The sequence below is a fragment of the Bufo bufo genome, chromosome 3, assembly GCF_905171765.1.
Source record: "Bufo bufo chromosome 3, aBufBuf1.1, whole genome shotgun sequence".
In the NCBI taxonomy this organism is placed as follows: domain Eukaryota; kingdom Metazoa; phylum Chordata; class Amphibia; order Anura; family Bufonidae; genus Bufo; species Bufo bufo.
In genome coordinates, this window is record NC_053391.1 from 693,163,044 (window position 1) to 693,180,387 (window position 17,344).

General features: G+C 45.5%; 1 protein-coding gene across 3 annotated transcripts in view; it reads right to left on the reverse strand.

Annotated features, from left to right (window-relative positions):
- Window positions 1-10,274: 10,274 nt before the first annotated feature.
- PDE2A (phosphodiesterase 2A) overlaps window positions 10,275-17,344 on the reverse strand; it is a 426,878-nt gene continuing 419,808 nt past the window's right edge. For all 3 annotated transcript variants that reach the window (XM_040426563.1, XM_040426562.1, XM_040426564.1), the window contains 4 exons: window positions 16,368-16,480; window positions 16,174-16,212; window positions 11,981-12,087; window positions 10,275-11,460 (listed from right to left, as the gene is read on the reverse strand). In XM_040426563.1, the coding sequence (XP_040282497.1) occupies window positions 11,232-11,460; window positions 11,981-12,087; window positions 16,174-16,212; window positions 16,368-16,480 (488 nt within the window). In that variant the 3' untranslated portion in view covers window positions 10,275-11,231. The remainder of the gene's footprint in view (window positions 11,461-11,980; window positions 12,088-16,173; window positions 16,213-16,367; window positions 16,481-17,344) is intronic.

The following is a 17,344-nucleotide window of genomic DNA, read 5'->3' on the forward strand; positions in this document are numbered from 1 at the left end:
ATGTGATATTTTTATAGAGCCGGTCGATACGGACGCGGTGATACCTAATATGTATACATTTTTAAAATTTATGTAAGTTTTACACAATGATTTCATTTTTGAAACAAAAAAAATCAAGTTTTAGTGTTTCCATAGTCTAAGAGCCATAGTTTTTTCAGTTTTTGGGCGATTATCTTGGGTAGGGTATGATTTTTGTGGGATGAGATGACGGTTATATTGGTACTATTTTGGTGGGCGTACGCCTTTTTGATCGCTTGCTGTTGTACTTTTTGTGATGTAAGGTGACAAAAAAATAGTTTATTTAGCACAGTTTTTATTTTTTATTTTTTACGGTGTTCATCTGAGGGGTTAGGTCATGTGATATGTTTATAGAGCCGGTCGATATGGACGTGACAATTCCTAATATGTCTATATGTCTTTTCCCTATTTTGTACAATTTTTTTTACTTTATTTTTGGAAAAGGACGCTTTTTTTTTTTTACTTGAAACTTTAAATTTTTTTGTAAAACTTTACATTTATGAACTTTTTTTTTTTTCACTTTATTATTTGTCCCACTCTGGGACTTCAACATTACAGGGTCTGATCCCTGTTTCAATGCAGCACGATACATCTGTCACTGCCAGTGATGAGCGTCAGGGGCAATATTCGAATTCGCGATATTTTGCGAATATTTGGGCAAATATTTGTCATATATTTGCGAATTCAAGAATTCGCAATCTCGTCATTATTTTCATCCCTATCCCAGAAACCTTCTTTAAGAAAGCGCAAACAATCCTGAATAACTTCCTATGGAAATCGGGTAAACCCCGAACAGCTTACAACTTGATGACTAGAAGGCGAAATGTCGGGGGTCTGGGTCTTCCCAGCATAAAGGATTACCACTGTGCAATTGGTCTGTCGTTTCTCAGGGGATGGTGGAATGATTCCACCAGCAAACAGTGGATTCACATTGAGTCAGCTTCTATAGATCCTGACTCACTGAGGAACCACCTTGTGCAGCTTTTATGGCCAAACCCACTCTCCTAACCATAGCATACGCGGGGACACTATGGCAACGCTTCCACCGCTCCCATGGAGATCTCTACGCTTTCCCATATAACTTGATTCCTCACCAAATTCTAGAAAACAATACTGAGAACATTGACCTCTCAAGGTAGAGTAAGGCAGGTGTTGACACCCTAGATCAGATTGTTCAGGGCAATTTGCTACTCTCTTTTGACACGATCCAAACCTCTCTTCCCCGACCACACAAGGAGGTATTCAACTATTCGAGAATAAGACATCACTTAAAACTCCCCCCCCCCCCCACTAAGGTTAACTCAAAACCAAACACTTCACAAAAAACATTCCACAAGGTACATTTACGACCTGATCGAGGATAAGGCGGCCTTTGTTAAGTCTAGGCCGATCTTATTGTGGGAATTAGACCCGAGACGGACATACTCTGGGGAAGAGTGGTCTCAAGCCATAAGTGTCACGGAAGGTGTACAGAAAACTAGAAGACACAAAATGAAGATCCGACTGACTGGATCCAAAACTAAGGAACCAAAGGGATAGCCCTGCAACAGACCTGGCTCTCTCCCTAACTGCTCAGCCTATGCAAAAATCTCAATGGTAGATGATCGCATATCCTCGTACCTCGACTGTATAACACCTGAACACCCTATAATAGTGAGGGGACACGACCACCGGCTCCCTGCACTTGATACGGAGGGAGTCAGGGTCACCTGGGATCCAGCAAACAGGGAAATACAAATGAATGAACAAAACTTATCTGTAGAAGACTCAGTAGCAGCATCCCGCATGCATATACTCCAGGAAGTTGTATAAACCGCAAAGTGATGCAGTATGGGAAGGGATTTAAAGGGATGCAATCAGTGCAACTACATGACAGCTGAGAGAGGCTAACGAGATGAGAAAATGAAAGCAAAACAAAAGGAACCTCAAGGAGGAGGTTCTGAAGGACATCTGTCAGAGCTTCTCAGATGTCTGGTGGTGACAATAAGATTCTGCTCTTCAAACTTCAAATGTGTTACTCACTATGAAGCAGGAATAAAAACACTACTGAGATGGTATTACACACCTGACAGACTGAGTAACATGTACCCAGGAGCGTCAGCTTCTTGTTGGAGGGAATGCGGCTGCATCGGCACCCTACACCATGTGTTGTGCCCTCAATTAACTGCCTATTGGCAACAAGTATTCACTTTGATCTCCCAAATCGCTTCATTCACAATTTCGCCCTCATCTGCACCAGCTCTACTATTTTGGGGAATTCTTCGATTCCACAGTGCTCATGCAAATCTGATAGGCCACATATTATTGAGCGCCAAACTGGTTATTACCCGTCGCTGGAAGTCGGCATCCCCTCCAACCATGCAAGAGGTAGTTCTTACGATCAATAGCAACTTGCCGATACGAAAGACGCCTTCCGCCTTCCATTCTTGACCCCAAGAAAAGAATTAAAACGTGGGCCCCTTGGCTCACTCACCCACTATACACCCCGTAATCTCTGATACTTTCCACGCCGAATATCTAATACACTATTGTATGGCTGGAGTGACGTGTTCATACTTATATTTAATATACCGATTAGTTCTTTGATTTACATACAAAGATATTATTTGTACATCCATCTTCCTCTGTACTTGTAACCTTAACTGTTATGATGGATTTTTCCTACCTGTGCACTGTTTTTAAAGTGTATATATCATTTGTAAAACTCAATAAAGGTGATTATTTACAAAGGTGTCCATAGGCTTTAATGGTCTAGTCTTAATTTTGTCCTGTTTCCTACCTCTCTAAGGGGCTGCACACCACCCTTTGCTGAGGGCATTTTTTTGGGCATCATTGCTTTTGTGGATGTATGTTTTTTACTTGCTCTTTTTTAAAGACATTTTTTATTTCTATACAGAAGTTTATGAAAAAAATGGCCAAAAAATAAAAACTCCACACCCAGAGCAGGCTGCAATATATATATAAAAATACCAGGGAATATAAAACCTCAAGTGGGGGTCATTTATTAATAACCGGCTTTTTACGCCAGTCTTTTTTAGCCCCTGCACTGCCGATCGAAGTGACTAATCTATGAGGAGGTATTCCTCCGGCAGTCCGTGCGCCTGGAATGATCTGACCCTGACTGCAGCAGTTTTCACTCCTCTTTTACACCTGGCATAAATTTCCAGGCGTAAATGTTAGCAAAGTTGCCAGGGGGCGATGTCCCGGCCCCTGTCACGTCCTCACCTCTCCCAAGTGGTGAGGATGGCATAAAAGCTGGGATTTTTTTTATGCCAAAAACTGGCATGGGCTTCTTAATAAATGGCCCCCCGTATTTAACTACAACATAGGACACAATGTAACCTTATGAGACAATGGGGGTCATTTACAAGCACCGGGTTTTAATGCCAGTCTTTGTTTCTCCTTTGTGATGACGATTGACACTTTTAATTTGTGACGAGGCATGAACCAGGAGTAAAAAATTGAAATGTTGGTGAATCTTTTGGGGCACCCACCACTCCCTGCGGCTCTGCCACAAAATAGTATCACATGGGTATTTAAAAAGTCACAAAAAAGCTCTTGCAACTTTTTTATGCCACAATCTGGCAGAGTGCTGTTCCTAATGTAACTATTTGACACTTTGTAACTACAACATATGACACAATGTAAACATATGAGACAATAGAACTATTGGACACTGTGTAACTAGGTCACTTCCCCACCCCAAAAGGTATTCGGACGCCTGGTCAGAGCTTCCTGATGCACGCAGCACACGCTCTGCAACTGCGACCACTTCCTCCTCAGATGAGCAGCGAAGGCCACAGGAACGACAGATGATGACTATGCGCAAAAAAATCCGGACAGGATCCTAGAACCATAAAAAGGGTGAACAAGGTCTCAACATCAATGAGAAACCCAGAGATTCTGCAAAATGTGGCAGTGAGCTGACGAGATATCGCCATAGAAAGTCCCGCTAAGTCGTCTTCCACGCGGGCGATATGGATTGTGTCAGGATCTGATGGTTTTACACACAGTTTTTTCAGTGTTTGTGTTTTTTCCATCCGGAAAAAAACGGAAGAATGACACACGGCATCATCTAGCGATCCTAAGTGAAAAACGCATTGCATCCAGATGTCTTCCGTTTATCACACAGGCCCCATTTACTTCTATGGGGCCCAGGGCTCTGTGAAAGTCCCACAATAGAGAAGATGCTGAAATTCTTCCTGAATGATACGTGAAAAAAAAATAAAACGCTTTTGCATTCGCTTCACGCATCGCACCCTGACGGAAAACTCGCTCGTGTGGACGAGGCCTTAAGCCTTATGTCTGGACCAGATGTGTGTTGCAAACGGATTGAATCGTGACCGATTCATTTCAATGGGTCTGTGCACGCGAGTGCCATTTTTTCACGCCTCATCTCTGCATTCAGGAAAAATCGCAGCATCTTCTATATTGTGCGTTTTTCACTCCATAGAAGTGAATGGGGCCTGCGTGAAAAAAACGGAACGCATCCGGATGCAATACGTTTTCACTGATGGCTGCTTGGAGACGTCGAGGGTTATTCTTCAGTAATTCTTCACGTGCATGAAAAACCGAAATGCTGAACGCAGAACAAAACGGATTAAACCTGCGTACAAAACCATCCGTTTTTCCCTGAGCAGACCCCGATTCATTCCGTATCGCTCGTGTGAAATCAGCCTTATCACTATCCTGTGGATCCAGAGGAAGCAGACCTGTGAGGTAGACACCCACCCGTCCTTAGTATCTCCCCCCGGAGAACCATGAAATAACGGCCGTCCATAGATCTTGAGTAGGGCCCCCCTCCCCCAGTAATTTTTGGGCAACCCCTTCCTTTCATGCCGCCCCCATTCCTGTGGCTAGTAAAGATCGCTCTCTCAGACGAGGCCTGGCAGCTGTTCACTGTATATCATTTCATTGTGAAATACTGTTGAGGGGGCCCTGACAAAATCTTTTAGTCCTCCTCCTCCTGGATGGGCCCCTTCTGGGTCAGGGCCCCAAAGCAGCCGCTTCCCCTGCTTCCCCTATAGCTACGCCCCTGCTCCTCTTCCACCGATACGGCGTCTTTATTACGGGCGCTCACAGTGCAGCCGCTGGGACGATATTGACTCTTCTGATTTATTTGGCGGCGATAACACGGATTTTAGTTCCCAATAAACCTGTGATAAAATCTCATGTTTGTCTTTCTAGAAGCTGAAATACAATGTTCATGTCATGAACGGGTGAATTATTTTTGGTTTTAAAATATTTAGGAGCCTTTTTTTCTTCTTTTTTTTACTCCCTCTCTGCAGCACGGCTGTAAAGTGAGCTGCGCAGAACAGGACGTGTCCGCTTAGGCCCTCTAGTGGCCAGCATGAGAACTGCAATATTTTAGACATTTTATTTTAATAAAAATGTATTTTATTATTTATTTCATTTTTTTTTATAAATAGAGGCAACATAAAAAAAAGCACAGAAAAATATGTTTTCACAAAATCAGAGAGCCTGGTTGGTGAATACATCATGATTTGATTGTATACCGATTGCGTGCAGTGTCGTGCTGGGAACAGGCATGACTCTTGCTCCAGGATCAAGGATTTTGTGGTACAAGGTGCAACTACTGCAATTTTTTTTTTTTTTTGCCAAAGACCAGATTGAATGTGACAATCCCAGATTCCTGCAACCCTGAGCCTATGAGCTTCAAGTTATGACCCTGGCTAACTGCTTTGTTACAATGTATCAGTCTAGACCCCGGATGCTCAACCGGTAGCCCTCCAGCTGTTGCAAAACTACAACTCCCAGCATTCCCTAATAGCTGTAGGCTGTCCAGGCATACTGGGAGTTGTAGTTTTGCATCTGCAGGAGGACCGCAGGTTGGGCATTCCTGGTCTAGACAATTCTCTGTAGCAAAATAGACCCTTCTGTTCTAGAGCCCAGGCTCATAGCTGTGGCCTATACCAGTACATGGTACCAAACGCTCACCCTCAGGATGTTTAAATTCACTGACGGCAAGCCAAGAGCTTGAAATGGTGAGGAATGGAAACCCACTGTCAGTGGAGGGCATTGTATTTATTGGCACCATGCATTTGGTCCAGCCACATACATAGTCTGAGACACTGGGAAGGCAGGCTCCTCAGGGGTGGGGCTAGGCTGCTCATGGGTGGAGCAGCAGGAATGTGATCACCCATTCCCATCTGTGGGACAAATCAGACTCCAGGAAAAATAAAACCTCAGAGGCGACTTCAGTGTATGAAATTTATTAGGAAACGAGAAAAAATAAAAACAAGCTTTGCCCTGTTCCCCTTCATGAGACGACATCGGAGGTGACGCTATAAGCCGAGATTCACACATTAGCGGAGAGGCTCCTACAACCACACTGCTTTACATCATCTACAGTTATATACACACAGTGAACACACAGCAACGGCGACACCAGGCGCGCTCTGCCCTCCGGCCCCTGCCTGATATACAGCGTTATCCGGGGTCTCTGCCGCGCCACGCCCTACGCAGCCATATCGTGAGAGGCCACGTCTGTAGAGTAAAAGTCTTCACAGAAAATAGATTCCTCTCTAATGGTAAAAACAAGGCCTCTGTAAGAGCCCCATTGGTAAAATGGTGAGAACCTGGATTAAAAAAAGGGCATGCTGGGATCTGTAGTTCAGCAATCACCTGCAGACCTGGAATTGTATAAAAAGTAAAATTCTAAAGGGCTGAGGGCCGTGCCCTTTTTTTTTTTTTTTGTCAAATTATCATGCTGGGAAATATCTGGTACTGTGACTTTAAGAGAAAATATAAAATGTAATAAAGTTGCCAGTAGGTGTCCTGAATGAAGAAAGGGGTGATGTCCAGCAGTCTATGCTCCTTAGATGTCCACAAGGTCAGCTGGACATGAAGAATGTTACTAAATATAAAGATACAGTCTACATAAAGAGTTGAGTCACTTTGTAAATATATTTCATTACTTATCCTGCACTGATCCTGAGTTACATCCTGTATTATACTCCAGAGCTGCACTCACTATTCTGCTGGTGCAGTCACTGTGTACATACATTACTTATCCTGTACTGATCCTGAGTTACATCCTGTATTATACTCCAGAGCTGCACTCACTATTCTGCTGGTGGACTCACTGTGTTCATACATTACATTACTTATCCTGTAATGATCCTGAGTCAGATCCTGTATTATCCTCCAGAGCTGCACTCACTATTCTGCTGGTGCAGTCACTGTGTACATACATTACTTATCCTGTACTGATCCTGAGTTACATCCTGTATTATACCCCAGAGCTGCATTCACTATTCTGCTGGTGGAGTCACTGTGTACATACATTACTTATCCTGTACTGATCCTGCATTACATCCTGTATTATACTCCAGAGCTGCACTCACTATTCTGCTGGTGGAGTCACTGTGTACATACATTACTTATCCTGTACTGATCCTCAGTTACATCCTGTATTATACCCCAGAGCTGCACTCACTATTCTGCTGGTGCAGTCACTGTGTACATACATTACTTATCCTGTACTGATCCTGAGTTACATCCTGTATTATCCTCCAGAGCTGTACTCACTATTCTGCTGGTGCAGTCACTTTGTACATACATTACTTATCCTGTACTGATCCTGAGTTTCATCCTGTATTTCACCCCAGAGCTGCACTCTACACACTTGTTACTGGAGACAGTCAGCAGGATATAAGACAGAAACACCCTACTTATCTTATTTGTGCCATCAAAGCACCAGAACATGGTCTGACTGAATAAGCAGGGAATACGGGTAGATTTCAGCTCTGCAGGGGTGGCTACAGCTCTGGAGTGTATCTCAGGAGATGATCTCTCGCAGCAGCGGGGGGGGGGGATTCGTGTTTGTCTCCATGTCGTGGTGGCCATGTGCCCTTTACCAGAGAGGGTATTCGGTAAGTGGTCCTAATCACCCCCAGGAATGTTTGTTAATTTCTGATTTCCGGATCAAGTGTTACAAGAAAATTGCTACATTGTATCCTCAACATTAATAGCCCTTGGAAAAATAGAAACACAATGGACATTTACTTGTAAACCCGACCCCATGTGATGCCCCCCAGGGTACATTGGGGGTCTGTGTGTTACTTATACATACCGGCTGCTCAGGGGACAGGAGTAATGCCCCTTACCACCCACAGCAGGGGCCACATCTTAAAGGGGTATTCCGCGTGCGCAGGACTGATCAGAGCTGACGCTCATCTGCTATAAGGGGCCTAAGATGCAGCAATGTGTCTGCGGTTTGGAGCTATGGGATGACCCAAGCAGTATTGCAGCCCCCTCATTATAGCGGTTATAGGGGTCCCACTGACCTTCCACGCTGGAATACCAGAAGACCATGTAAAGGCAAAATCATCAGTGTAACGTGGCTTTAAGGGGAACCTGTCATTAACGTTATGCTGCCCATACCAACGGCAGAATAAAGTGAAGACAGGTGAGTTGATTTCAGAGGTCGGTCATTTATAAGTTAAAAGTAAGTGGTTGCCGAGAACCAACATCACAATCATTGCAGACCGGGCCTGGAGAAGAGTCACGGCCACCTGAGAAGAGTCCTGGGTATTCATGGATCCCTGATCTCCTGCTGATGACTGACTGTCTAATACCGAGATTTCTCCCCATCTCTCTAGGAGACAATCATCAGCGGATGGGGGGGAGGGGGAGCAGGAGATTATAATAACCAGGACTCTTCTCAGGTAGATTTGTGCTGCAATGATTATGATGCTGGTTCTCCCCAACCACTTACCTTTAGCTGATGAGTGACACAGCGCTGAGATCAGCATTTCTGTCACTATGTTATGCTGCCCTCAGTGAGATCACTGTAACGTTGATGACGGGTTCCCTTTAGAAGACAGAAGGTGACATCTGACCCCATGGGAGAAAATTAGAAGGGAGAGAAATGGGTGCAGATGGCATGATCTCGAGGGGCAATGTCCTGCTGTATCTAAGCCTACCATGTGTGATACCATCTGCTGAGCCATGTATCTAAGCCTATCATGTGTGATATTGTCTGCTGAGCTGTGTATCTAATCCTATCCTGTGTGATACTGTCTGCTGAGCTGTGTATCTAATCCTGTCCTGTGTGATACTGTCTGCTGAGCTGTGTATCTAATCCTCTCCTGTGTGATACTGTCTGCTGAGCTGTGTATCTAATCCTATCCTGTGTGATACAGTCTGCTGAGCTGTGTATCTAATCCTACCCTGTGTGATACCGCCTGCTGAGCTGTGTATCTAATCCTATCCTGTGTGATACTGTCTGCTGAGCTGTGTATCTAATCCTATCCTGTGTGATACTGTCTGCTGAGCTGTGTATCTAATCCTATCCTGTGTGATACAGTCTGCTGAGCTGTGTATCTAATCCTACCCTGTGTGATACCGCCTGCTGAGCTGTGTATCTAATCCTATCCTGTGTGATACTGTCTGCTGAGCTGTGTATCTAATCCTATCCTGTGTGATACTGACTGCTGAGCTGTGTATCTAATCCTATCCTGTGTGATACAGTCTGCTGAGCTGTGTATCTAATCCTACCCTGTGTGATACCGCCTGCTGAGCTGTGTATCTAATCCTATCCTGTGTGATACTGTCTGCTGAGCTGTGTATCTAATCCTATCCTGTGTGATACTGACTGCTGAGCTGTGTATCTAATCCTATCCTGTGTGATACTGTCTGCTGAGCTGTGTATCTAATCCTGTCCTGTGTGATACTGTCTGCTGAGCTGTGTATCTAATCCTATCCTGTGTGATACTGTCTGCTTAGCTGTGTATCTAATCCTATCCTGTGTGATACTGACTGATGAGCTGTGTATCTAATCCTATCCTGTGTGATACTGTCTGCTGAGCTGTGTATCTAATCCCATCATGTGTGATACCGTCTGCTGAGCTGTGTATCTAATCCCGTCATGTGTGATACCGTCTGCTGAGCTGTGTATCTAATCCCATCATGTGTGATATTGTCTGCTGAGCTGTGTATCTAATCCCATCCTGTGTGATACCGTCTGCTGAGCTGTGTATCTAATCCTATCATGTGTGATACCGTCTGCTGAGCCGTGTATCTAATTCTATCATGTGTGATACCGTCTGCTGAGCTGTGTATCTAATCCTCTCCTGTGTGATACTGTCTGCTGAGCTGTGTATCTAATCCTATCCTGTGTGATACTGTCTGCTGAGCTGTGTATCTAATCCTATCCTGTGTGATACTGTCTGCTGAGCTGTGTATCTAATCCTATCCTGTGTGATACTGTCTGCTGAGCTGTGTATCTAATCCTCTCCTGTGTGATACTGTCTGCTGAGCTGTGTATCTAATCCTATCCTGTGTGATACTGTCTGCTGAGCTGTGCATCTAATCCTATCCTGTGTGATACTGTATTTTGAGCTTGAGGATCATTGCTCCCCCACCCATCCTGCTGACAGGCTCCCTGACTACGGACCCCCCACAAGTTACTCATCTGCAGCAGATGGGCGGTTGTCACTGTGACCAGCATTTTAAAGGAACACTTCTTGCTTTATACTGATCTAGAATTACATCAAGTCTTGTACTCCAATCTCATCCAGAGCTGCAGCGATAACTGAACGGCTCCATTATATTTTACATCCAGAGCTGAAATCATAATTCATCATGAATTGTCAGGCTGCAAGACCTTGGATCTCATCTCTAATCTCTGCTGGTTCAGTGTCTCCACACCACATGCCCTGCTGCACTGTAGTGTCTAGCCCTGGTGCTGCGCCGTAATCTGACCTCCACACAGTCCTGATGAATCCCAAGCGGTACCTGGGAGAATAGTAAATGCAGCTTTAGATGTGTGCAGAGACTTGACAAAATTCGAATTAGGAAGAAGATCAGTAACGCAAAATATTTACAAAGTTACTCAACGCGATATGTGGATGAGATCAGCGGCGCGGCGCTCCATTTCACACGCCAGCAGCAGTGGGACCCCGAATAACTAAATCTCTTATTCGTTTGCAGAAAATTATCTAAAGCTTGGGGAATGTTCCACCTCTGTAGGTTTCGTGCGCACGACTTTGAGGCGGGATTCGCAGGGTGGATCATTCCGCGTGGCCCTGGCTTTGGCGAGCAGGGACAGCTCCACAGCGCCATCTGGTGTAACTTACTTTGCACTGCACACTGACGGCAAAACAACCTGGAGAATTTGTGCACAATCGATGGGCCTCACACTGGAGATATAGATATATGTATATATAGGGGGTCTGCGCCGTGTGAGGTCACTCTGCCGATCCGTTCACTCCCTTCGTGTCCAGGCTACCATTGAGTTTATTATAGTCCTCGTCCATACTATCATGAATGTCGTATTCTTCATCCAGGAAATCCAGCGAGTTGTTGCTGGGCAGACCTCGGATGGTGAATTTGTGGGACACCCGATTCCACTTCACTCGGTTAGAAGCCACAATCTCGTAGAGCTCGGCGGAGCGGGGGAACAGGTCCTTCATCAGCCTAGACACAGAGCACAGCAGATGAATGTGTATATAAATACCTTGTACACTCCACAAGCTGCAGCGACTGCCCTTACATGCTGGGAGCTGTAGTTTCACAATGGAGACCACTCCAGAAGGATTGATCCCAAATCACATCATCAATATATCCATTACTCCAGTCACTGCCAAAGCTGCATTCACAAGGCTTTGTCTGCATCACACTGCTGTACAGCTCCTGGTGTAAGCGCTTTATTTCATGCACACAGCACAGCAGCGTGTGACCCACATACAGCCATCAGGGGGCAGCAGTGAGATCCTAAATTAGGCGATCTCAGAGCTAACAGGAAAAAAGCTGAATTCTGACTGCAGCTCTGGATGTGACCAGAGTTTATGGCATGATATATTGGGGTAAATGTTTAGCTTATCAGTTCCCCTTAAATTTCACACACCATGGAAACAATTCATGAATGACAGAAGGAGGCGGTCAGAAAAAGTGTCTGTCCACTGAGCTGATGATGTCATCATGACGTCACACTCACTTGTAGATGGGCATGGCAATGTGCTCCATGAAGCTGATCTGCAGTTCAGGGATGTACGCCTTTTCACGGTCCATCATCTCGCTCGGCCGGTTCCCCATGGCTTTCTCCTGCAGACAAGGAGCAGTAAGAGTGTAAACATAAAGCAGTCAGAGCTGGAGATGTCTGTCCATACATTGGGTGTAGGTAGTGTCTGTCCATACATTGGGTGGAGGTAGTGTCTGCCCATACATTGGGTGGAGGTAGAGTCTGTCCATACATTGGGTGAAGGTAGTGTCTGTCCATACATTGGGTGGAGGTAGTGTCTGTCCATACATTGGGTGGAGGTAGTGTCTGTCCATACATTGGGTGGAGGTAGAGTCTGTCCATACATTGGGTGGAGGTAGAGTCTGTCATACATTGGGTGGAGGTAGTGTCTGTCCATACACTGGGTGGAGGTAGTGTCTGTCCATACATTGGGTGGAGGTAGTGTCTGTCCATACATTGGGTGGAGGTAGTGTCTGTCCATACATTGGGTGGAGGTAGAGTCTGTCCATACATTGGGTGGAGGTAGAGTCTGTCCATACATTGGGTGGAGGTAGTGTCTGTCCATACATTGGGTGGAGGTAGAGTCTGTCCATACATTGGGTGGAGGTAGTGTCAGTCCATACATTGGGTGGAGGTAGAGTCTGTCCATACATTGGGTGGAGGTAGAGTCTGTCCATACATTGGGTGGAGGTAGTGTCAGTCCATACATTAGGAGGAGGTAGAGTCTGTCCACACATTAGGAGGAGGTAGAGTCTGTCCATACATTAGGTGGAGATAGTGTCTGTCCATACATTAGGTGGAGATAGAGTCTGTCCATACATTGGGAGGAGGTAGAGTCTGTCCATACATTGGGTGGAGGTAGAGTCTGTCCATACATTGGGTGGAGGTAGAGTCTGTCCATACATTGGGTGGAGGTAGAGTCTGTCCATACATTGGGTGGAGGTAGAGTCTGTCCATACATTGGGTGGAGGTAGTGTCAGTCCATACATTAGGAGGAGGTAGAGTTTGTCCATACATTAGGAGGAGGTAGAGTTTGTCCATACATTGGGTGGAGGTAGTGTCTGTCCATACATTAGGTGGAGACAGTGTCTGGCCATACATTAGGAGAAGACAGTGTCTGTCCATACATTAGGTGGAGACACTGTCTGTCTATACATTAGGAGAAGACAGTGTCTGTCCATACATTAGGAGGAGGTAGAGTCTGTCCATACATTGGGTGGAGGTAGTGTCTGTCCATACATTGGGTGGAGGTAGTGTCTGCCCATACATTGGGTGGAGGTAGAGTCTGTCCATACATTGGGTGGAGGTAGTGTCTGTCCATACATTGGGTGGAGGTAGTGTCTGTCCATACATTGGGTGGAGGTAGTGTCTGTCCATACATTGGGTGGAGATAGAGTCTGTCCATACATTGGGTGGAGGTAGTGTCTGTCCATACATTGGGTGGAGATAGTGTCAGTCCACACATTAGGTGGAGATAGTGTCTGTCCATACATTGGGTGGAGGTAGAGTCTGTCCATACATTGGGTGGAGGTAGTGTCTGTCCATACATTGGGTGGAGGTAATGTCTGTCCATACATTGGGTGGAGGTAGTGTCTGTCCATACATTGGGTGGAGGTAGTGTCTGTCCATACATTGGGTGGAGGTAGTGTCTGTCCATACATTGGGTGGAGGTAGAGTCTGTCCATACATTGGGTGGAGGTAGAGTCTGTCCATACATTGGGTGGAGGTAGTGTCTGTCCATATATTGGGTGGAGAGAGAGTATGTCCATATATTGGGTGGAGACAGAGTCTGTCCATACATTAGGAGGAGACAGTGTCTGTCCATACATTGGGTGGAGGTAGAGTCTGTCCACACATTAGGTGGAGATAGTGTCTGTCCATACATTGGGTGGAGGTAGTGTCTGTCCACACATTAGGAGGAGGTAGAGTCTGTCCATACATTAGGTGGAGATAGAGTCTGTCCATACATTGGGTGGAGGTAGAGTCTGTCCATACATTGGGTGGAGGTAGAGTCTGTCCATACATTGGATGAAGGTAGGGTCTGTCCATACATTAGGAGGAGGTAGAGTCTGTCCATACATTAGGAGGAGGTAGAGTCTGTCCATACATTGGGTGGAGATAGAGTCTGTCCATAAATTGGGTGGAGATAGAGTTTGTCCATACATTAGGTGGAGGTAGAGTCTGTCCATACATTGGGTGGAGATAGTGTCTGTCCATACATTAGGTGGAGGTAGAGTCTGTCCATACATTAGGTGGAGATAGTGTCTGTCCATACATTGGGTGGAGTTAGAGTCTGTCCATACATTGGGTGGAGATAGTGTCAGTCCATACATTGGGTGGAGATAGTGTCAGTCCATACATTAGGTGGAGGTAGAGTCTGTCCATACATTAGGAGGAGACAGTGTCTGTCCATACATTGGGTGGAGATAGAGTCTGTCCATATATTGGGTGGAGATAGTGTCAGTCCATACATTAGGAGGAGGTAGAGTCTGTCCACACATTAGGAGGAGGTAGAGTCTGTCCATACATTAGGTGGAGATAGAGTCTGTCCATACATTGGGTGGAGATAGTGTCTGTCCATACATTAGGTGGAGATAGAGTCTGTCCATACATTGGGTGGAGATAGTGTCTGTCCATACATTAGGTGGAGATAGAGTCTGTCCATACATTGGGAGGAGGTAGAGTCTGTCCATACATTAGGAGGAGGTAGAGTCTGTCCATACATTAGGAGGAGGTAGAGTCTGCCCATACATTGGGTGGAGGTAGTGTCTGTCCATACACTGGGTGGAGGTAGTGTCTGTCCATACATTGGGTGGAGGTAGAGTCTGTCCATACATTGGGTGGAGATAGAGTCTGTCCATAAATTGGGTGGAGATAGAGTCTGTCCATACATTAGGTGGAGGTAGAGTCTGTCCATACATTGGGTGGAGATAGTGTCTGTCCATACATTGGGTGGAGTTAGAGTCTGTCCATACATTGGGTGGAGACAGTGTCTGTCCATACATTGGGTGGAGATAGAGTCTGTACATACATTGGGTCGAGATAGTGTCTGTCTATAAATTGGGTGGAGATAGAGTCTGTTCATACATTGGGTGGAGATAGAGTATGTCCATACATTGGGTGGAGGTAGAGTATGTCCATACATTGGGTGGAGGTAGAGTCTGTCCATACATTGGGTGAAGGTAGGGTCTGTCCATACCTTAGGAGGAGGTAGAGTCTGTCCATACATTAGGAGGAGGTAGAGTCTGTCCATACATTGGGTGGAGATAGAGTCTGTCCATAAATTGGGTGGAGATAGAGTTTGTCCATACATTGGGTGGAGATAGTGTCTGTCCATACATTAGGTGGAGGTAGAGTCTGTCCATACATTAGGTGGAGATAGTGTATGTCCATACATTAGGTGGAGACAGTGTCTGTCCATACATTGGGTGGAGACAGTGTCTGTCCATACATTGGGTGGAGATAGAGTCTGTCCATACATTGGATGGAGATAGAGTCTGTCCATACATTGGGTGGAGGTAGAGTCTGTCCATAAATTAGGTGGAGATAGAGTCTGTCCATACATTAGGTGAAGATAGTGTCAGTCCATACATTGGGTGGAGGTAGAGTCTGTCCATATATTAGGTGGAGACAGTGTCTGTCCATACATTAGGAGAAAACAGTGTCTGTCCATACAATGGGTGGAGGTAGAGTCTGTCCATACATTAGGAGGAGGTAGAGTCTGTCCATACATTAGGAGGAGGTAGAGTCTGTCCATACATTAGGTGGAGGTAGAGTCTGTCCATATATTAGGTGGAGACAGTGTCTGTCCATACATTGGGTGGAGATAGTTACTGTCCATACATTGGGTGGAGATAGTGTTTGTCCATATATTGGGTGGAGATAGGGTCTGTCCATACATTGGGTGGAGATAGGGTCTGTCCATACATTGGGTGGAGGTAGAGTCTGTCCATACATTGGGTGGATATAGTTACTGTCCATACATTGGGTGGAGATAGTTACTGTCCATACATTGGGTGGAGATAGTGTTTGTCCATATATTGGGTGGAGAAGTGTTCCTTCGTATGTTGGGTGGAGTGGGTATGTGCATACACTGTATCAGGCGGAGGTCATGTATGTGTCATGTGTGCCCTAACATCTCACAGGGGTGGAGTCCCCCTATCACATACCAGGTCTCCCTGAGAGAAGAATTCTTTGTAGATCAGCTCCTGAAATGACAGATAATGAGAATTCAACATTCATTTTTTTGTAGACACTAAGCTCCTGACCGGCAGCACAGATTATTTCAGGAGCGGATATGGTAGTTATTATATGATACAATGGAGACATAAGTGGCATCTCTTCCTGTATTGGGAGGACTCACCGCAATCTTTCTGGTGGTCGTCCAGCCTTTGGTTTGATCTGAGAGGTCACACGAGGTCATGAGAAGGCAGATCAGGAGGTTGTGGTGGTGTTTGTTTTTGGGATCATAACCATCTGCAATACAAAAAGATACCAATCAATGTGGATGATGTGGGGCGCAGACATGGGGTCCCTCGTCCAGCTGAGGGCCACAGTGCATCTTCCCTCTAAGTGTCACCGGGAACAGCCGTGTCCTCTAGAAAGTCATCTCTGGATCCCGGATGCCTTGGTTCCATCTGTAATAGAACCCTCACCCATGTCCCACATGTCTTGGACTTTTAATTGACGCTGCTCTGTCATATATTTGTCACCAAATTCGGTCACTTTCCCCTGAAGAAAATCTCCAGCCACCACCTCGACCACAGCACTGACTGCTATATCAGTAATCCATCCCAGATCATTTCTCACCCTAAACCAAGCGTACGGGTGTATGAGGAGCTGGGAGAATAGCCGACGGCCGAAAGAGAGACCGACCACAAGCCCCCCCACATAAGAAAGATTATCCCAAATAACTACATCCCACCCAACAATCCACACACACGAGTTATCACAAAGTAAGTCACTGTGTACATACATTACTTATCCTGTACTGATCCTGAGTCACATGCTGTATTATACTCCAGAGCTGCACTCACTATTCTGCTGGTGCAGTCATTGTGTACATACATTACTTATCCTGTACTGATCCTGAGTCACATGCTGTATTATACTCCAGAGCTGCACTCACTATTCTGCTGGTGCAGTCACTGTGTACATACATTACTTATCCTGTACTGATCCTGAGTCACATGCTGTATTATACTCCAGAGCTGCACTCACTATTCTGCTGGTGAAGTCACTGTGTACATACATTACTTATCCTGTACTGATCCTGAGTTACATCCTGTACTATACTCCAGAGCTGCACTCACTATTCTGCTGGTGCAGTCACTGTGTACA